Source organism: Zingiber officinale, chromosome 1B (assembly GCF_018446385.1).
Source record: "Zingiber officinale cultivar Zhangliang chromosome 1B, Zo_v1.1, whole genome shotgun sequence".
Classification (NCBI taxonomy): Eukaryota; Viridiplantae; Streptophyta; class Magnoliopsida; order Zingiberales; family Zingiberaceae; genus Zingiber; species Zingiber officinale.
In genome coordinates this window covers 146,447,807-146,468,389 of record NC_055986.1, presented here as the reverse complement: position 1 = coordinate 146,468,389, position 20,583 = coordinate 146,447,807, and the positions used below count along the sequence as shown (strand labels likewise).

The window sequence follows — 20,583 nt, the reverse complement described above, 5'->3', positions numbered from 1 at the left end:
ACGCCCCTAGTTATAATATGAAAGATAAAAAAAATTCCAATCTAAAAAAAATTTAGATGTATATAAGGTATACAACGTAAGGCCTATATCAAACTTCTATACAGTACAAGTATATAGAAACTCTGCCCAACAAAAAAAAAAGAAAAAAAGAAAAAAAAGAAAGAAAAAAGCATATAGAAACTCTAGCCAATTTGAAATATGTATAAATTGACTGGCTACTGGGCTGGGCCGAACCGGGCCGGAATAAGCACCAGGTTGCATGAAGCTTCGAATGGAAATAAAATAATAGGATAAGGCGACTGGTGGTTCTCTCCCTCCCGGCGCCGCCGGCCGTCATGCTTCTCCGCCTCCGCCTTTCCCTTTCTCAGCATCCGCCGGTGCCGCCTATTCCGGATCCTTCTCCCCCCATTCTTATCGGTCACAGATTTATCCCTCATCCCAGCGCCAACCTTGTCTTGCGCACCATCTCCTCCCCCCTTCCCCCGCTCCCCCCTACCCTCCTCGACTCCCTGGGATCCTCCTCCGACGCCGGCCTTCGATTCAGAGAAAAACTCCTCTTTATCGAACACGACCTCGGCCTCGACTCCTCTCGCGTCCTCTACCTCAACCCTTCTCTCCGCTCCGCCCCCCTCTCCGCCATCCGCTCCGCCGTTGATGCCCTCCTATCCTTCGGCCTCCTCTACGCTGATGCTTCCCGCGTATTCGCCATGTACCCGTCCCTCCTTACCTGCGAACCAAGCGCAGACCTCATCCCCGTCTTCCGTTTCCTCCTCGGTCCCGTGGAAATTCCCTTCCCCGACATTCGCAAGGCCGTCGCTCGCTGCCCCCGCCTCCTCGTCTCCAGCGTTCCCGATCGGCTCCTCCCCGCACTCAACTTCCTCCGCCGTCTCGGTTTCGTCGGCCGCCACCGCATCACCTGTCGCACCACCGTCCTCCTCGTCTCTAGCGTCGAGGACACCTTCATCCCCAAGCTTGAATACCTCCGTGGCCTTGGATTCTCCCATCGGGAAACCCGCAGCATGGTGCTTCGCTCGCCCGGTTTGCTTACCTTCAGCATCGAGAACAATTTCGAGCCCAAGGTTGAGTTTTTGCGCCACGAAATGGGCAGAGATCTCTCTGAACTCAGGGACTTTCCGCAGTACTTCTCCTTTAATCTGGAGCGAAAGATCAAGCCCCGACATCGTTTGTTGACGGAGAGACGGGTGTGGATGCCGCTCTCCGAGATGCTCAAGGTCAGCGATGGGGATTTCTTGGCTCGGTTGCTGGACATGAGATTAAGTTCTGTTGACGACAAGCTGTAACTTTCGCTATGTAAGTTGTTATGCATTGTGTTATTAGATGTATGTAGAAATGCCCAAATTGGTTGTCCAACTGAAATGTGTCAAAGAAAAGTAGAAATCTTTCTCTGCATTCTTTTTTTTTTTACTTTGTCTTTAGTTGGTTGTGTTAGACGGAGTTTACTGTCCCGGTTGATCCAAAAGTCAAATGCAAATACAACTTTCTCTACCTTTCTGTAGGAAAGAGTTGCATGTTTAAAATTGTCTCCTTTGAAATTCGTATGTCATGTTGTAGAGCATTGTTTAATTTATCTTGCATATGGTGGTGTTGAGAGAATGTCTTCAAACTGGTCAATATTAGAAGATGAATCAAATTAATAGGCACACATTATGCTTGAAGCTAGCTCACATATCTTGTAATTTCCATGCTTCTTATGTTACATAAGTCAAGTACTAAAATAGAGGGATTTCAGTGGTTTGTCGTGTGGAATAGTTTGAATTTAGTGTCAGTCTTTACTCTTTATTAACATTCTTTTGTGGCTATCTGCAGTTATCATGGCAATTTTTATGACGAGACCCTGAATAGGCATGTATGTGCGTGTGAAGGGACCATAATATCCAACAACTGGTTCTTGTTCTTTTAATCCATGACAGCCCGCTTGCTAAAAGTAAGGTCGGGGATTAAATGATGTAGGGTTCGGAAGCTGGATTGGGAGCCTTCACATAGTTTTGAATGAAGGGTTCCTTCACTCCAGCTTTATTCAGACAACCATATGATATGAGGCAGTGCATTAAGTGGTCTTTCAGTATTTTCACCTCTCACTAATTTTTGGTTTTACTTGAAGATTAAATGTTATGTTCTTTGGAAAGTTGGATGTCTATTAACTTTCATTTGCAAATAAAGATTAGCAATCCATCTTTCCAATAAATGGTTAATTTTTGCATCACTAGTTTGTGACTTTTAATGTATCTATGTTTTGTTTATAATCTCAAATAACAATTAGGATATATATGACTCCTTTTTCACCTTCCTTGTGTTGTTGGACTTCTCTAGATGGTTGATAATTCCTTTGTATTTCAGTGTCTTAATTAGCAAGTAGTTTTGTGGTACCTTGAGGGACTATGATACATTATATATGCCACAGGCTTGATTGACAGAGAGCTGATGAACTTCATCAGACACTGTTAAATTTTCCTGCAGTTAATTTTACAGGACTTGAATAGTTCATAAGGCATTTGAGGGATCCTATCTGGCCCTTTGGTTCCTTGTGGATTAACAATTTGTAATTCAAGTTTTTTTTTTCCCTCTGAAGTGTTGGTTCATCGTTCAACTAGAATAACATATGTTTCAGGTGCTTGGGTCCTATTAAGATGGAAGTAGCTCTTTCATTTGTGGGGAAGCAATCTTAATCATATGCCTACCAAACTTAAGAAACTAGTGTGTTAGAATAAGTCAAACTTCACATCAAATTGAATTCATTACTCAATGCAGATCCCAAAAATAGCATTAAATTTAATCTCTCATCTTCATATAACAGATCCACACTATATGATTATCAGTAGCCGCAAATTAAACTGCTCAAAAATCTTGCTTAAGCTACTATATTTTGCACTTTGGTGGATCTTAGATTCTCAGAGAAACTAGCTATAAGAATTGATAGGTCAGAGGTAAAGATTTAATCAAATTACAATCAGAATAGGAGTGGTGATGGTTTTCAAAATAAGGGGTACTGTTGTGATTTTTACCGGAAATTGGATTCCATCTTTGTGCAAAAGGAAAAGAAAAATCAAGACACTGAGTTAAGAATTACATTGTGGATTTTGGTTCTTATAGCTTTCTGCTAAATGGTGAGCTCAGAGATATAGCTGTCCTATTGGTTTACTTTCTCATTCCTTTTTACTGAAATTACTATTGTAATTAGTTCCGGGTATTCCAGTTAATAATGTGAAAGATGGCTCTATCCTGTTGAAGAGTAAAATGTGGAACGTTGAACTATCCATTTTCAAACTGCATTATTCAGATAGATACATGCACAGAATAGCAGGCAGCTACTCGTAAAATGTTCCTTTTTTATATTGGTTAATTACTAAATTACAATTTAACTTCAGATATTACCAAATCTAATCCTATTTGACACTGATTCTACGACATCTGTACCTGTTTGCCTTTTCATCCACTTACTTGTCTCAAGTGTGATGTCATCTAATGTATCTTTCGGGACTGGGTTATATTTTATATTATTTGATGCCATGTCTTCTTCTCAACAGTGTTTGGAGAATAATAAAGGATAATTTGTTGCAAAATTAAATATAATATGATAGATTCGTTAAAAATTCAAAAAGTCTAGATATGCTTACATAGATTATATGTGTCCAGTGCTTCTTGCTGCCATGAGTTTTTTACAGCAGTACCACATGCATTCTAGCTTTGAGTCTAAATGATTTGCTATGGTCGATCACTCCAGAACTCCTTGGCAATTGCATTAATATTGATACATAGAACTTGGATATTATGTTGGAAGTGCACTTGTTAAAACTGTTAAATTTTTTTTGTTGATAAACTGTCAGTTATGATGTTGCAATGTTTAATAATCCCTTTACTGTGGAAATGAGTACAGATCAAAAAACCCTACCCAGCGTATGCACGTAGTCAACTAGCTGAACTCAAGTAGAGTACCTCTGTAGTATTGGTGATCTAACTTCATGAGTTTAGAATATTTCAGAGTTGTGATGTGCCCTATAAAACTAAAATGTCTTCTCGATATTGTAAAAGTCCATGGAGAGAGATTAAAGTGTTGCAGTTTGGAGAGAAACTCGAATGAGAAATTTCTGCGCAGCACAGTCGGTATAAATTCAGGACTGCCTTTGTTGAACTTTGGAATGAGTTGCGAAGCTGGATACAAATAGTTCTACCATAATTGTATTGATGAAGCTTGCACTTTGTATGACAACTTGATTCTTGGCAACTGCTTCAGGTCCCCACCTTTTCTGGAGAATTCATCTTTTCAAGGAGAAGAACTCCAAATTTGGCTGATTTTTATTTGCTCATGAGAGTCTGAAGGTTACTCAAGAACAGTAATATAATATCTCATCTTTCACCTACTCAAAATCAGTTCATTCACTCTTTGTTCGTGTGCAGATTGTTTTTACTCCAGGAAGACATGATTCATGGTCTAGAGATGAATGCATTATGATTGCAGCTAGGGAGTAGGAGGAAGCAGGAAAGATATTTAGCTGATAGCTGTGGCTGGCAGTCTCCCAGATCTCTGACACAAATTTTACGACTGTCGCTACCACTGCCACTTCCGTGCTGCCTCCTTCACACGGAATGCCAAACCCAAATGGGTAAGTTAAAGATCATTGGCTCCTTGAAAATTACCGCACTGTTAAATATTTGGTGATGATGACTGATTTGATGTCTGCTCAGTCCTTTCCTCTTATCACTTGCAACCAACCTAGTCACGCAAGCTGGACTTAAATTGGCGTTGCATGAAAAGTGTTGCATCCATATCCCGTGATCAGCACTTCACACGACTGAATATTACATGTAGATGAACTTTCATTTTGCCCACTTTTTCAAAAATGGCCATCAGGCTTTTAAATCATTATTTCAGCCCTTAAATTTTTATTTATTTATTTATTTTTATTTAGAATACTCTTCCGCTGATAACCCATCCGTTATCTTAGACACATACACCGCATGTGGTGCAAACTGATTTCTTTGGTTTAGAGAGTAAAGAGTACATTTTCAAATACTTTTGCATCCAGGAACCTAGGAAAATAATCTTTTAAAATTTTACTGCAAGATGATTTTAGAATTAGTTTGCATCATTTTATTTAACTGTGTGTCAGTTTCAATAGCATCAAAAATATATATTTTATTACTCCTCTTGTATAGAATGAGCTTAATAGTGGAGGGATAATTTGAGCATAGAAATAAAGTGTAGAAATCAAAATGATGATTTAAAGAGATTCAGGAACATTTTTTTAAAAAAAAATATTATAGGGGCAAAATGAAAATTTCTCTTATGTGTAAGCTACTCTGTGTCTCTTTCCTTGATGCATCTGTCTGAAACCACATAGGTGATTATTCTTATCTTACCCTTTGATCCATGAGGATGGTTTTAAATAATGCCCTTTCTTTGTATTCTCTTTGTGAAGGTGCAGACAGATATGATGATGAGAGACATGCTCCTCTCTTGTAAAGCATTTTGTTCTGTAGCTAGGTACAGCAGATAATGCTAGTGTCCATGTTTTTGGTGTACTCGCATCACTTCTATTACACTAACGTTACAACTACTCCCTTGTTATGGCAATCCATCACTGTTCCTGAAAACTGAAACTGAATGCATTTGAGGAGAAAAGGAAACCTGTTTTTTGGGTACTCATCCCTTCAGCAGTAATCTTAGTTGAGTACATGGATTGGGATTGATAGACACCCTTCATCAATTGAAATTGATAGCTGTTTTTAAAGTTTTGGAGCACCAAACTGTGAACCTTCCAAACAAAATCATGCAACTTTTTTATGCATTGCTTTACTACATCATGGAATGGTGCCACCAATTAAAATTCAAGCATTGATGCATTCATCAGATTTGGTGTAGGGATCATAAACTTTGGAAACATTACTGTGTGTTCTATTGTCTGGAAGAGCACATTCTTTCTGCCCTCTTCAATGTAACCAAGTCTCATTTAATTGCACCGAGACAAGCAAAAGCTATGCTTCAAACCTGCAAGTGAAGGAAAAGAAGCAAATCCCAAATTTTGTGGATCCAGAGCTTGAATAGTGTCCTAACTCTTGTGATAGGTCCCTTGCGGTGGTTGTATTCTGATCATCATGTCGGATTCGGTGTGAATGCATGATGAGCTCTCATTCTTTTGTCGAGGGAGGGAGGAAGGAAACAGCTTTTTACCAGGTTACTCGGAGGAGGAAAAGCAGACAACGTTTTAGTAAACAATCGAAATTCATAATTGATTGCTCCAATGGAAATTCACAATTGAACTGTTCATGTCTTGCACGAGTTATAAGAAGACGCCCACACGTGCGGAGCAAAGCCTGCAAGCGGTAAAAGAACAAACTCTTCTGTTCATGTCTCCAATTATTTTCCTTGCGCCGAAAGTTGAAGCCATGGCCACTGCCTTTCCCTCCACAGGGTGCTGCCTCAGCTTGCAGGAGAGAAGCTCTCAGGGGAGCAGTGAGGTGGGCAATTGTGAAAGTGCAAATGGTCCGTCGAAGATAAGTGGCAGAGGACACTGGAGGCCAGCCGAGGACTCCAAGCTCAAAGAGCTGGTGGAGCTCTACGGCCCGCAGAACTGGAACCTCATTGCAGAGGAATTGGAAGGCCGATCAGGTAATGTTTAGTTGAAACGAGTTCTATTGAAAATTTTGAACTTTCTTTTCTTATGCTGTTGTGTGTTCATGAAGGGAAGAGTTGCAGGTTGAGATGGTTCAACCAGCTGGATCCGAGGATCAACAGGAGGCCATTCACAGAGGAGGAGGAGGAGACACTGTTGGCTGCTCACAGAATGCATGGCAACAAGTGGGTGATGATTGCAAAGCTCTTCCCTGGAAGAACAGACAACGCCATTAAGAACCATTGGCATGTCATCATGGCTAGGAAGTACAGGGAGCAATCCATGGTCTCTCAGAGGAGGTTCAGATTTGAGGAAGATGCTGCATTGCCATCTCCTTACTTCCCTTCCATTGACTTAGATCGCAGCTGGGAGATTTCTACTCAAAACACTCCATTTGATTTCTTCTCTGGTACAAATATTTTCAAAGTATCAATTGCCACAAAATAGTTACAATCGATGACGTGTGTTCATCTAGATGCATGTCTATGCTTTAATATTTTAAACCCTTTTTCTTCCTAATACTTTGCAGACGAATGTGCCAAGGTTGATGAGCTGAAGCAGATGTCTCCCGTCAGCTTGGCAAGGCAGCAATCAAGCAATGCTTCAGCCAGTGAGACACTGCCCTATGTCGAGGAAGTGTTCAACAATGTAAATGCTGGTGATGCTGCAAGAAGCTTCATAGATTTCCTTGGAGTTGGAGGGACTGCCAATTGAACCAGTCAGAATGGAAGGGAGGTAAATGTCGATCTTTAGAATGGCAATAGGTGTTTGATTTAGTAGTAGAATGAGTTAGTTTCCGAAGGGCTTAATGTTGGCACTCTTGCTAAAAATGCCAAGGTTGAAGCTTAGGAGGTCGACGAAGAAAGGGGATAGGGAGAGACAGGAGAGGACTAAAGTGAAGTCGACGACTAAAGCTTCACATAGATTGCGGTTTCAGTGAAGGGTGGGGAGAAAGTAGGCTACAAGGGTGGAAGGGGATGGGACCAGGAGGGACTGAGGCATCAACACTGAGATGGTTGAGGCCATTGATTTATCGATAAGCTTATTGATCGGACCGAACATGTGGGATGGATCTACAAATAAATAAATATCGTTTTGTATCGAAATTGAACCACAATAAAACCTACTTAGATGTGAGTTCTGGCAGGAAGAAGAAACAAAATAGCATTAGTTTACTGAAAGAAAGAAAAAAACAATAGAATGAGGTGCTATTTCATATGAATAAACTGCAGGAAGTTGATTTGTATCTCATAGGAAGGCACCATTCTTCTTAAATATACCTTTATATATATAATTAAGCCGATCAAAAGCCTTGAGAATTAGAACAAGATAGCTTTAAGATTTCACATTTAAATCAAAGATTTTAGTAGCATTGAACCTTGCTATTTTATATTTTGTATGTTTTTCCCCTATTATCGGAGAATTCCATGATAACTAAAATTATGCCTCCTAAACTCAAATCAAGCTGTCTGGGATTCTTTTATATGGTGTGAGGATACCTCATGGCTAAAGACAATCCGAGGTCGCTCTCAAACCCATCATCGCCCAAACGAATGATCCTTCGCGATGCAAGATTCCCCTTGTGAAGCCCTTGTTGAACATGTCGGAATTCTTCACCCACAGTCCTCCATTCAAATCAGAGATTTATAACCTCAAAATGCTGAACCACATAGACACCCAGATGGAACATGTCTCATGCCCTCCTCCATCAAAACACAACCTGCTTTACAAACTTTGTGGCCACAAGGTTTTTCGCCACAGGAATCGTTACTGGATCAACAATTGCCTGAATGATTTAGCTTTTGATTCTTTGTATATTTGATGGCTACATTGTTTGCATTTGGCAACTGTGACTGGCTCCACATGTAAAAGTTTGATGGCATCTCTGTTGACAAGGATATGTCATTAATTATAAGAATAACCTGACCAAACTGCACAATGTGGACTCAGTTAATTATGACCACCAGTGTGGAGATTAGTGATGGCATTTGGAAGGTATCTGAAACGCAACATCATCCACATTAATAGGCTTAGAAACTCATCATCCTGCACTGGACTGCACAACCACTAATGCATAGGGAACATGATTTTGATTCTCCTCTCAAGCATCATGATTTTGATACGCCTCTCAAGCATCAGTGAATAAAAAAAAAAAATATTGAGGGAGTAAAGGTTAAATTCGAATTTTGACGGAAAGTAAAAAGTTTTAAATTTAATAAAATAAATATAGAATATATAAAATTTAAATTTAGTAATATTATTAGAAATAATGAGATAATTGTTAAAATAAAAAATAAAATGACAAGGGAGAGTTTTAAGTATTTATAATTTTTTTAAAAAAAATAGAGGAATTAAAAGATATCTTAAATAGAGTAAGTGTTGTAAAATAATGGCTAGATATATTATATTATATGGAATTGAATGTTGGAATATAATTCGAATATTTGAACAGAAGATAAAAATTGTAAAGATAAGAATGTTAAATTGGATGTGCGGATATATTAGGATGAGCAAGATAAGAAATAAAAATATTAGAAAAAAAGTTAGGGTTGCACCTATTTAGAGAAAAATATGCTTAAGAAGATATAAATATGTATTTAGACGATCAATAAATATTCTATTTAGGTGATATTAAATTATGAAAAATATATATATTAAACGATGTTGAGGAATATTAAAAAAGACTTAGTTAGTAATGATAAAATAAGATAAAATCTATTTAAATATAAATGATGATACAATAAGAGATAGAGTCCAATAAAATAAAACAATCTATATAACTGATCCAGTAAGATTACTTGGTTATCATTATTACATCAAATATATATTTTGCTCAAATCTTTGTATTATCTGGAACATCTGCATTCAACGAGAGAATGATCAAATCAAATTGCTAAATGATTAACGTGCTCTTGCCGTTCTGATATGACAAAAAGCTTTAATTGATACATGATAAGACATCCTCTAATCATCTTTTTGACGACACAAACAGAATGATTATGAATGATTAAGTCGATCATTAGACTCTATTCAAAAGGCTAAAACAATTTTGTTCGTGTAAGCTTGCAAGCCTGCATGAAGTTAAATGTCGATGTTAAATCATATGAAAGTCTATCAAAACTACATAAAATTGATGAATGAATTGATATATTGTCACAATGACTATAGCTTTAACTTGATGTTTAATTTAAGCTTTCTACAAGAAGTAGATATAATACTTTCGATAACATGTATATATTTTCGTCCATGTGGATGTAGTCGGTACTTAGGCAGGGTTTACCAACAGAGAAGCATGATTTAATTTCCGACAAATATAAATGTTGTTTTAGGTTATCTCGTGCCCTTATCTAGGAAGGGTGTCGCTTGGCTAAGATTAAATAAGTCTCATGATCTATCCCTCTCAAAATGTGTAGAATTGTACTAGAGGGACTTCACCTTTTGCCAACACAGATAACATGTATATATATTTAATATTTATATTTTATATACTAAAAAAAGTGAAATTTAAAATTATATTTTGATCAAACGTAACCCTATAAATTATACTTTATGTAGGAAAAAAATACATTTGTCGTGATTAAATATAAATCTACTGAATTATCATGTAATTAAAAAAAATTACTAGATTAATTTTTTTAAGTATTTATATTGAGCACCAAAAATAAGGAAAAGCTCTAAAAAGAATACATCTAATCTTATGACTAAATAGGACTACAATGTGATCAATTAACAATAATCATATAACTTTTTTTTTTAAGTGTGGGGAAGTAATATAAAATTAAGATTTAGTATAAGAAATTCTTTAAAAAAAAATTTATTGCCAAAATAAGGAACCTTTAAAGGGGTAAATCGAAATGATTTCTTACATATAAGTCCAATTAAATTCACAATTCTAATTTAAATCATTATCTCTCGGCCACACCAAACTCTAAATAGAAAATTCTAGTGCAACCTATTGCCAAACCATTAACCCAACTATCCATCTATAAATACACCACCTCTAAAGAGAAGAGAAGGACCACAAATGTGCTCTTAGAACTAAAGTTTCACCATGGCTTCCCACAATGAGATCGATGACACCGTCGCTTCCGAATCCTCTCCCTCCCCCTCTCCCTACCTCCATCTCCACTTCCCTCCCTTCCTTGCAAGAAAGGTTCACTAGCTAATCGCCTTATTTGTCATTTTAATCCTTTTTATACATATATATTTACTATCATATTTATCGATTAATTATTTATTTCTTTCTCTTTAGATGGTTTCGGAGATGCTTGCCACTTTCATGCTTGTGTTTGTCACTTGTGGCTCCGCTGCCCTGAGCAAGAGCGACCCGAGCTTGGTCTCGCAGCTCGGGGCCTCGGTCGCTGGAGGACTCATCGTCACCGTGATGATTTATGCCGTCGGACACATCTCCGGGGCACACATGAACCCCGCCGTCACCCTTGCCTTCGCCGTCTCTAGGCATTTCCCATGGATACAAGTATTTTGCTATTCCCATATATGCAAGTTAATTAGTTACAAGTTGAATTCAATCCTTTTGATTTGCTTTTAATTTCTACTAATTAATTAACTTCCAACTTTAAGACTCATGCTCAAGCATATCGATTGATAAGCATATTGAAATTATTTTTGAGTGTTTTCTTCTTTAATAATTTTCAAGCTTAGAGGATACTGGTCCCAATGAAAATAGAGATAGGTCGATCAAATAGGACAAAGGGTGAAGGTGACAACGATTAAAAATCGATGATGAGTGATCGAGGTTTTTTTTTTTTTTTTTTTTTTGCTATTTTCAAACAAAAAATCTAAATTTTTAACCACAATTTTATATTGGAAAATCTAATCTTTCATTGCCACATGATCATTGTTTCGGTGCCAAGAATCTGTCATGTCAAACCAACTCAAATCACATATACATAATGTAATTAGGCCTAATTACTTTTTCTTAATGGAGCCTTTAGTTTTTCATGCGACTTATATTGTTTTTAAGAAGATAATTTATATTCGTAAAATATTTTTCCAGTAATTACTTTAAAAATAATAATTATTTTTCTTTATTTGAGTACATTTTGTTTCCTTCCATTTCTTCTCTTTTTATTGACTAGATTTTGTGTTTGTCCACATAGTAACAACTTCGTTTGTTGGATTATATATGAATACCTATAGGTTCCCTTTTACATGGTGTCCCAAATCTCCGGTGCCACGGTCGCGTCCTTTGTGCTCCGAGAAGTGCTATATCCGATACGAAACCTTGGAACGACGACACCGAGCGACACCGCTACGAAAGCTTTGGTCGTGGAAATTGTCGTCACGTTTTGTATGATGTTTGTAACATCTGCGGTAGCAACTGATACCAGGGCTGTAAGTCCTTAATTACAATAACAACAATAATAATCCTTAATTTAATCTGTGAATTTTTTTTTTTTTATTCGAATAAATGATGTTGTTGATATCTACAGGTGGGAGAGTTAGCGGGTTTGGCAGTTGGTTCCTCCGTATGCATAACATCCATTTTAGCTGGGTAACTATTTTTTAAAAAAAAAATACTTAAAATATATCTTAAATTTTTTACTAATTCTATGACAAATGTTAATTTCCCACTTATGTGCAGACCTATCTCGGGCGGTTCGATGAACCCGGCGCGGACGATTGGACCAGCGATCGCGAGCAAGAGATTCGATTCGATTTGGGTTTACGTGATCGGCCCGGTTTTGGGCACTTTGCTAGGCTCCGTATCCTACGATTTTATAAGGCTGAATGAGAAGCCCACAAAGGCCCAATTTAATAGCGACTGCCGGCTGCCCTCCCTCAAGCTTCGCCGCTTGCAGAGCCAAGAAAAGGGCAACGATACTTATTGTGATAATATTTAGATTACCAAATTAATAATTTAGAAGGTATGGCATGTCTTTATTCTTGTGTTTTGCTTATGAATGAATTAAGATGATTTGATGCATCTGTAAGCAAACATATTTGATGAACACAGCAGATTAAAGATAATTAGTCACACTAGGAAATTTCATCTAAAAATTTAGAAAGGTAAGTAAGAAACCGAGACATTTAAGTTAGTCCAACACAAAAAAGAATGCACTTTGCTTATTAAACTCAAATTGAAGTCTCAAAATCAGAGAAATGATCTAATTCATTAAAACAATGCCAAAGGGTCAATTTATAGTGGAGGCTATGGTCTCATAGCCTCGCTAAAAACTCTTCGTCAACCCAAAACGCCGACCCTTCCAGTGGACATTTGATATATCTAGAGTTGTGATTTTTTTTTTAAAAAAATAGCAGTGACAAAAACCTATATTCGATACTCATATCTCGTTCAAGTACATAGCTCACAGCTATAGCAAGAAAGAAAATCTTTTTAGAAGGATTGGATTCTTCCAACTTCATATGAGGTGCATGGACCATGATGTGATGAAATGAAACCAACCAACATATGCACCTCAAAATACATTACATAGCTTCCAATCTTCCTACATAATTTCCTGGCTGCAAACTTGATGCATGGATCCAACCACAAATTTTCTGATCTATATTTGGATGAAATCTAAAATGTTGAGTCATGGATTTAATCACACCAATGTCTGAGCTATCAACTAACCAAATAGACTTCTTTCTGCTAATTAACTTTTAATCTAAGATGTCAGACCAATAACCTATGATTGGTTAGGAAAAGAATAAAAAAGAACAAGAAAATTTAGCTTATCAAAATCTAAGCAAAATAGTTGTATTGCTGAAATTTATATCAATCTATGATTGCAAAAAATAAAAGCAACCAGGTTAAGCATTGAAATTCAGCATATTCACTACAGAGTAACAACCTTCACATGCAATGAACTTAAGGCTCACTCTTTGTGAAACTAGAAACCTAGAAGTATAAATTTTTATCCTCTCCATCTAAACTACTCGAGGATTTTTTATTACTAGATAAATCAAAAAACACTCTCGAATGTCATATTTCTTTCTTCCGGAGTGACAGCTTTTCTCTAATTGCACATATTGAATCTGATATCTTTATGGAATTAAATGCATGGTTTGTTAAATGACTTACAATGCATGTTTCACACATTCATGATACAATGCAACATCTAAATTATTGATTTGTATCTGCTGATCCTCATTGACAACGTTGCCAATGAAAAAGACTTGTATTTCATTTTACATATCTATGCTATATCTTTCCCATTCATTGGGATACTTATCTGTTCATGATCAGTATTGTGCTCCCTTAATAAATTATGTAAAGCAGATTGGGAGAAAATTGCAACAAAAAAATTATTCAATGGCAAAAATGCCAAATCCGTAAGCAGCTTCAATTCTCCAAAAAGGAGACTTGCTCCCATTGTTTGAACAAATTGCATTGCATGCAATCTTGATTAAAAAAACCCTAAATTTCGATTATTTTGTCAATAATGCTACAAACGCCAACTCTATAAGCACTATAAAAAAAACTTCCAAAAGATAAAAGAGCCACCATGAGACACCGCCCAATCAAAACCTAAAAAGTCTAGGAAGCTAATTGATTGGATAAGGGTAGAGACTCATAAGGAAACAAGAATAAAAAAGAAAAAATATCGCATTCTGTGATGAGTCTAATTATTTCACTTCACATCTCAAACCTTTTAATACCTCCCTCACCATAGTTACTTAGGTCAAAATTTGTCACTGCATGTGGCCCTCGTAGTTCAATGGCCGCAATGTCGTATGCCTCAGCAGCCTCTTCTTCAGTATCTGCTTTTGAACGTGATCAGGAATTGATATTCCATAAGAAACCACATGCTGATGAGATGAAAGCTAAAAGATTCCTCACCGAAAGTTCCAAGGTAGATGTCTTTGGCATCCTTGAGGTCTCCAACCCGACCTATTCGGGCTTGCCACTTGCCATCTTTCCGCCTTAGAGGCAGCAGTGAAGCTTTGGTCAGTAATCAATGCTATCTTTGCAGTATTGAGAGGGTATTACATGGCATGAATGAAAAAAAAAAGTAACCTTGTCACTCCTCTGTAAATGGATGCTCCTCTAGAGAAACAGCTACTTTTTCTGCATCACAAATTCCAATATAACAAAACAAAAAGGATAGGAGATGCAATAATATTCAGCTGACTAGAAATCTTTCAGCTTGTTTAGCCTACCTTCTCACATAAGCAACAAATTCATCTTGAGACATGGTGTTCATCACTTCAAGTTCTTTTTCGTAGTCAGAGACCTTGAAATTAAAGATAGGAGCATCAAAGTAAAAAAATCTGATAACTTCGGCAAGGATTTTGGCAAGAAAAATAACAGGAAAAAAAACATATCATACAGGGAAGTTGAGCTTAGTGGATGGTCCTGGACCCCAATATTTAAGAGCAGCAAGATCATGTGCACGTGCTGCCATTTCCTCAGAAACATAGCTGCCTGCATGAGCTTATCAGAACCATTAAACATATATGTATTATATGAAATCTTGGTATACTGAAGAAGTTTCAATATTCACAATACTGACCTAGATACACTGAACCACGGTGGTAGCAGCAGCCATAAGAAACAATAATGCGTGCCAGAATTTCAATGGAAACAAAAAAGACAGAATAAGTACCCCTAGCTAGTGAATATGTATTCAACTATTTATGATTGAACTAATAACTAGAGCACAGAGTGAAACAGTGAAGAAATGCTGCATCCTACAATAACAACTGTGAATTCTAGTAACTATTGCAGCTGCTGTAATATAACACACATGCAACTTGTAAACATCAGAGAAAAGAAACTAGAAAGAACAATAGATTGATGGAGAAAAAACAAACCCTGATACCCAGGAAAAGAAATGAATCAGAATCATTGAAATGGTGGTAAAAGAAGTAGCGAGTTGTATTTGGATTATATAAAGCAGATAAAATCATAAGAGATGGTACTCTCTGATTATCATATATTTGAGAATCCTTTTATGTCCAGATCTGGATCAATCATTGACCACGAGAGGAACAGAGTTCTGTTGAGCAAAAAGGTTTATATATGCTTGAAACAAAAGAGGTTTTATAAACCACACATTCAAACCTGGTATCTGAACACTAACCATATGGAGAAACAAAAGTATAGGAAAAGGGATCTAAACTCAACTCAGGAACTGGAGTTCCACAGAGCAGAAAAATGGACGGGATGCTAAAGCCTGACTAGAATAGGAAAATCTAATCACCAGCATTAAAACTGAAGATTTTGGAAGAAAACAATTCAACTTGGTCTAAAACATGATTTCATCTGGACTAAAGGATAATTTTTTTGTTTAAATAGATATGCTCCTGAATCCTTCACCTACCCACACCACAAGTCAATATCCTGGACAATGGTGCATTCCCTAGTAAGAAATCAATTCAAGCTTATCAAACTACTAAAAACAACATAGTTTTGCCACATGGATTTTTTTTTAAAAATCTGTACTGAACAAAATGAGATGTAGATGATAAGTCGAATGGAAATTGTAATATTGGATTACTGGCATAGAAGGGAACAGAGAAAACAACTCAGTTCCCAGAATACCAAGAATGCATGGGACCAAATGAGAAAAAAAAGTATTAGAGATGTTTTCGTTCTATCATAATGCTGATAAAAGAAACATGTAGCATCTCTTATGTAAATCATACTGTTGTGCTTCATGGTAGAATATTAAGGAAAAGTAAAATATCAACATATCTTCTATGGCTATGTTTGGTAAGAGAAAATGAAATGGATTGATCCATTTTAGCAATCCACTCAACTTCATTCCCGTTCGATTCCTTTCTTAGGTGAATTAAGAAATGGTATGAAAATTGTGCTTGGTCCATCTGATCAACAGACACATATGACCCATTCGGCCATTCCAATCCACCAAGTTCATCTGACACTCAGTTTGCCCAGCCAGCAGATCCATCCATCATGCTCAATCCACCAAGCCACTGTGGTTTGTTTGTCATCTCATTATTGCCAGGTCGCTTAGTCCAGGTAGCCTGCCTAGTATTGCCAATCAAACTTTTCTGATCTTCCAACCTTATTTGTCTATATTTTATATTTGAAATAATACATATTATTAAATTTAGTAGAGGTTGAATGCTTCATTCTACCTCTTACACTATAGAATGGAAGGAACAGAAGGTAGGTTGCTTGGAATGGTCATGCCACCTTTACATATTGGAATGAAATCTTGGAGGAATGAACCATTCCCAATTCCACCATACAAAGATGGCCTAGATTGACTATATTAGATCACATTATAATATAGATAATATCAAGATGTTTATCTATTACACATCACATGACTGTGTACATGGCTTCATATCCAATAAAGTCCAAATTGATAATATTGATCAACTCATGGAGGTAAGTATCCAATAATGTACGGTTAGAGTAAGAAAAAGGATTCTCCAGTTTCATCTAGTTGCCAACTATTAATCTTTATCACCAATATTCATGAATAATAAACAATCTAGAAACTAGAATATACAAAGTGCATCACTCTATCCACTAAAGCAATTATAAATACGAAAACCATCTAATGTGCCAATAACTTTGGCAAAAAGCCCAAAGTAATTATAGGAAGGAAAATTCTCCTGGGAAAAAATAGGCAAACAATTAAGCTGATCAACAAGGAAGCCCATACATTAGGTCAACAGAGTCCCTAAATATGTGAACTGTAGCATAAGGTTCAGCCCATACAGTATTGTTGCCTAAGCAACATAATCAAGTATAGGCACATGAGAGATATAAAAAGGACAGACACTTGGTTGAAGACTTAATTTAGGACAAAAAAATGGTGGAAAATGGTGGAGAGGCATGAAATGTCAACAAACCTTGAATCGGAAGGAGACATTGTGTTATTTCAATATCTATATCGCCTAGCACCTAGTTAACATTATTTTTTTGTCTTTTAAGTCCACTAGAATACTAAATATAATCTGCATGGTTGTGGCACATGCTATTTCTCTAGTTAGCCATCATACTGGCTCCAAGCCATTAAAGTTAAAGGACTTATATCCAACCAAAATGTGGTGTAAGTGACTTGTATGAGAGATGGCAGTGCTTGAGGTAAAAAATGTAGATACCATTACAAGACATGGGCACTGACATGGTGTTGCAATGAGCACAACTTTGGGCATGAATTCACAAAACACATATAGATAGGAGGGCAATGACAGAAATTTTCAAAAGCTAATTAAGATAACGGTGGGCAAGGACCAGCGAAGATAAGAACAGAATGCATTATACTACAAGCTTGCACAATAAATAAAAGAACTCATTGCTTCAGAATAGTAGCTCAGTGGTTGGAAACATTTTCTTGTCAATAAAAGACAGTTTGAAATAACAATTTGTTAGCACACTTATTGTGAATAGCTACAGAACATTATCACTGTGTGTGTTCCCTCAATTTTCTTAGTAAGTACCTATATTAGGTACTGTGAGGCCTGTATTTGGTGGTAGACAACCACCACCATGTCAAAGTTTAATTGACAAGATAAATTCTTGCACCATATTGGAGAGCCGAACACATATCTAATTTATATTCTAATTTTCTTAAAAAATAAAATCAATTTCCAAAAATCTTATAAGAAAAAGGTATTTCACATTTCTTTCTCTATTAGGATTTAAGAATACGATAACCTAGAAGGAGATACTTCAATTTGTTTGCTTCTGCAACATTCATGAACAGCATACAAGGGAATCAACAAGGTACGTGAACTAGAAGATGTACCATGTTTGCCTTTCCTCTTCCTTCCTTCAACTCTGCTTGTGTTGTCCCAGAGGTGTGCTTCAAATTTTCCGCTCCACTTTAATCTGCAATCATGGTACCACTGAATCATCATGCAGTTTCAAAAATAAAAACATTAGTCAAGATGGAAAGCTCTCTTTGACTATCTTCCCCATAGACTCACTTAGTAACTCCATGATAACTGGATGATCTGGGTGCGGCGTATTTCTTCATTGCTGCAGCCACAAGATTACTAACCTTTTTTGTGGTGGCATTCTCAGGTAAAGAACCTATGGAGCAATCATCAGTTACTTCTTGATCAATCTCGTTCTCTGCAAAATGATCAGTTGCCTTGGCTGTCCCATAACTAGTAGACGGTGTGAGAGCATTACCAGATTCCTTTCCAGAAACAATGTTAATATGATCAACATTTTCAATAGAGTCTACACCATCGTAGCACGCTGATAGGATTTCCGAACCATTGCATTCCTCAGGAACACCAACATTGCCACTAACATCCGCAGTACCAATTGGTTCCACTTCTGAACCATTAAAATACAAGGCACTTACAGACGCCCCTTCCAGGCCATTGCATTCCTTTTGAACAGTGGTGCCCTCGTGGAGAACACCACTGGAAGCATTGAAGTATCCAGTGCTCATGGGAGCCACTTCTGAGTGATAGCAATCATTACTCAAAGCATTTTCCTCTGAATCATGTTTCTTCTCGACGCTTGCCGTATCTACAAAGGGATCAGATCTGTTAGCACCAGAAAAATTGACTTCCAGTGCAGCAGTTTCTAAGCTTCCATCTTCATCTCTGCCGTGATTTCCCTGGGACAAGTCTACCAATTCAGAACACTCGTGACGGGACGGCAGCAGAGGGTTGCGATCGCTGGAAAGTTCATCACTTTCCACTGGGATCGATGGCTTTCCCAATCCGTTCATTCGTGCCTAAGAAAGCTGTCTCCTTTCTCTGCCTCAACTCGTCGTCAAACCCTAGTTCCCCTCTATTGCAGCAAATGCCACGGCTATGCGAAATTCAACTCCCTGTGCACCAAAAACACAGATTTGCATACCAAGAGAAACTGGAAAAACAGTGGCGAAAAACAAAAGAATCGAAATTTCACTTACTATACAAGATGCGTAGATCTGTACCGAAATATATCGAAATGCTTAAAGATTTGCGTCTACCCCCAGATTTCCCGGAAAAGAAGCGCAATCACATGCGTGAGCCGAAGGGTGGAAATCAAAGCACCCGCGCCTTCGATCCACCGAGGAGAGCGCGGCTGGACGCCTTAGGATTTGTGCTTGATCAGTGCGTGGAATAAGGGAAGGGGATGGATATGTTTCGATTAGAAAACCGCGGCGGTGAGTCTAAAGTTACCTCACGTTGAAGCGAACCCATTGAACGACGCACTGGTTCCGTGGTTCGTGGGCGGCGGAGGACGAGATGCTCGTGAAGGCCGTGCGATCTTCACCGCCCGATGCAATCGTAGCACGGTGATGAACGGTAATTAACGAGTCACGACGGATGCACCCGTTATCGTTTGTAATCCGTTACCGTTCGACACGTGAAGAGCTCGACGCATATAGTTACTATTTTTTTAATCTCATTGACGCGTGTCCTTTACGATTTGTAAGGACCGATCTTCCTGTTTACTTCACACCATCACCGACACTTGAATTCTTATCAAATGTCCGATCCAGACATCCTACGAATCCTAACTTTTTTTTAAAATTAAGAACACAATTTATTTTTTATAAAATATATTTTTAATAAAATTTCTTGACAGTTATGCGCCCTCTAGAAAATAATAAATTACGAGAGATATTTCTCTTAATACATATGTTTTTTGGGCGATACGAAAAAAATGATGAACTTAACTTATCATTAAATTTCAAGGGTGAAAAATAATGATGAACTTAGAGGTCTCTCTCATTGAGGCCTTATTAATTTAGGTAGATACAATAGGATTGAGACAATGATTATGACTCTTCAATTGTCAATAATTGGTGATGTGTTTTCTTTAAATAGTAAGGCATCTAGTTAGTTTTGCCCTCTCAATTCCTGACTTGAAAAGCATTTGTGTTGGTCTTTTAGTTGCATGTTTTTATTAACCAGTGAACTTCCTCCTTAAACGGTTGCTAACGCCAAGATTTATGTTTGATTATTTGTCTCGGGAAAAATTCCTTCCACCGTTCATATATTTGACGATTAATTATAAATTAATTCTATAATTTATTTTCCTTCGTATAAT

At 37.4% G+C, this 20,583-nt stretch overlaps 4 protein-coding genes across 4 annotated transcripts; 3 read left to right on the top strand and 1 right to left on the bottom strand.

Annotated features, from left to right (window-relative positions):
- Positions 1-293: 293 nt before the first annotated feature.
- On the top strand, positions 294-3,889 carry LOC121984197 (transcription termination factor MTEF1, chloroplastic-like). The gene is made up of 2 exons (XM_042537022.1): positions 294-1,311; positions 1,828-3,889. Exon 1 carries the CDS (start codon positions 336-338, stop codon positions 1,299-1,301), a length of 966 nt encoding a protein of 321 aa, XP_042392956.1. The 5' UTR covers positions 294-335; the 3' UTR covers positions 1,302-1,311; positions 1,828-3,889.
- A 1,549-nt stretch (positions 3,890-5,438) lies between these two features.
- Positions 5,439-7,493, top strand: LOC121984206 (transcription factor MYB52-like). The gene is made up of 4 exons (XM_042537034.1): positions 5,439-6,342; positions 6,431-6,628; positions 6,703-7,041; positions 7,162-7,493. The coding sequence occupies exons 3-4, from the start codon at positions 6,804-6,806 to the stop codon at positions 7,344-7,346; spliced, it is 423 nt and encodes a 140-aa protein (XP_042392968.1). The 5' UTR covers positions 5,439-6,342; positions 6,431-6,628; positions 6,703-6,803; the 3' UTR covers positions 7,347-7,493.
- A 3,136-nt stretch (positions 7,494-10,629) lies between these two features.
- On the top strand, positions 10,630-12,579 carry LOC122007760 (aquaporin NIP2-1-like). The gene is made up of 5 exons (XM_042563326.1): positions 10,630-10,785; positions 10,885-11,109; positions 11,793-11,987; positions 12,086-12,147; positions 12,238-12,579. Exons 1-5 carry the CDS (start codon positions 10,684-10,686, stop codon positions 12,494-12,496), a joined length of 843 nt encoding a protein of 280 aa, XP_042419260.1. The 5' UTR covers positions 10,630-10,683; the 3' UTR covers positions 12,497-12,579.
- A 1,395-nt stretch (positions 12,580-13,974) lies between these two features.
- Positions 13,975-19,699, bottom strand: LOC121984189 (AP2-like ethylene-responsive transcription factor AIL1). Its single transcript, XM_042537013.1, has 9 exons — positions 19,457-19,699; positions 18,510-19,372; positions 18,329-18,411; positions 15,113-15,121; positions 14,930-15,024; positions 14,760-14,833; positions 14,617-14,667; positions 14,440-14,522; positions 13,975-14,360 (listed from the first exon to the last, which is right to left on the bottom strand). Exons 2-9 carry the CDS (start codon positions 19,268-19,270, stop codon positions 14,236-14,238), a joined length of 1,281 nt encoding a protein of 426 aa, XP_042392947.1. The 5' UTR covers positions 19,271-19,372; positions 19,457-19,699; the 3' UTR covers positions 13,975-14,235.
- Positions 19,700-20,583: the final 884 nt, after the last annotated feature.

Coding starts and splice junctions, on each gene's coding strand:
- LOC121984197 (XM_042537022.1), top strand. CDS start 336: ATGCTTCTCCGCCTCCGCCTTTCCCTTTCTCAGCATCCGCCGGTGCCG.
- LOC121984189 (XM_042537013.1), bottom strand. CDS start 19,270: ATGAACGGATTGGGAAAGCCATCGATCCCAGTGGAAAGTGATGAACTT. Junction 18,412..18,509: donor AGTTATCATGGAGTTACTAA/GTGAGTCTATGG, acceptor CCATGATTGCAG/ATTAAAGTGGAGCGGAAAAT. Junction 14,834..14,929: donor CCACTAAGCTCAACTTCCCT/GTATGATATGTT, acceptor TTTAATTTCAAG/GTCTCTGACTACGAAAAAGA.
- LOC122007760 (XM_042563326.1), top strand. CDS start 10,684: ATGGCTTCCCACAATGAGATCGATGACACCGTCGCTTCCGAATCCTCT. Junction 10,786..10,884: donor CTCCCTTCCTTGCAAGAAAG/GTTCACTAGCTA, acceptor CTTTCTCTTTAG/ATGGTTTCGGAGATGCTTGC. Junction 12,148..12,237: donor ATAACATCCATTTTAGCTGG/GTAACTATTTTT, acceptor ACTTATGTGCAG/ACCTATCTCGGGCGGTTCGA.
- LOC121984206 (XM_042537034.1), top strand. CDS start 6,804: ATGCATGGCAACAAGTGGGTGATGATTGCAAAGCTCTTCCCTGGAAGA. Junction 7,042..7,161: donor TCCATTTGATTTCTTCTCTG/GTACAAATATTT, acceptor AATACTTTGCAG/ACGAATGTGCCAAGGTTGAT.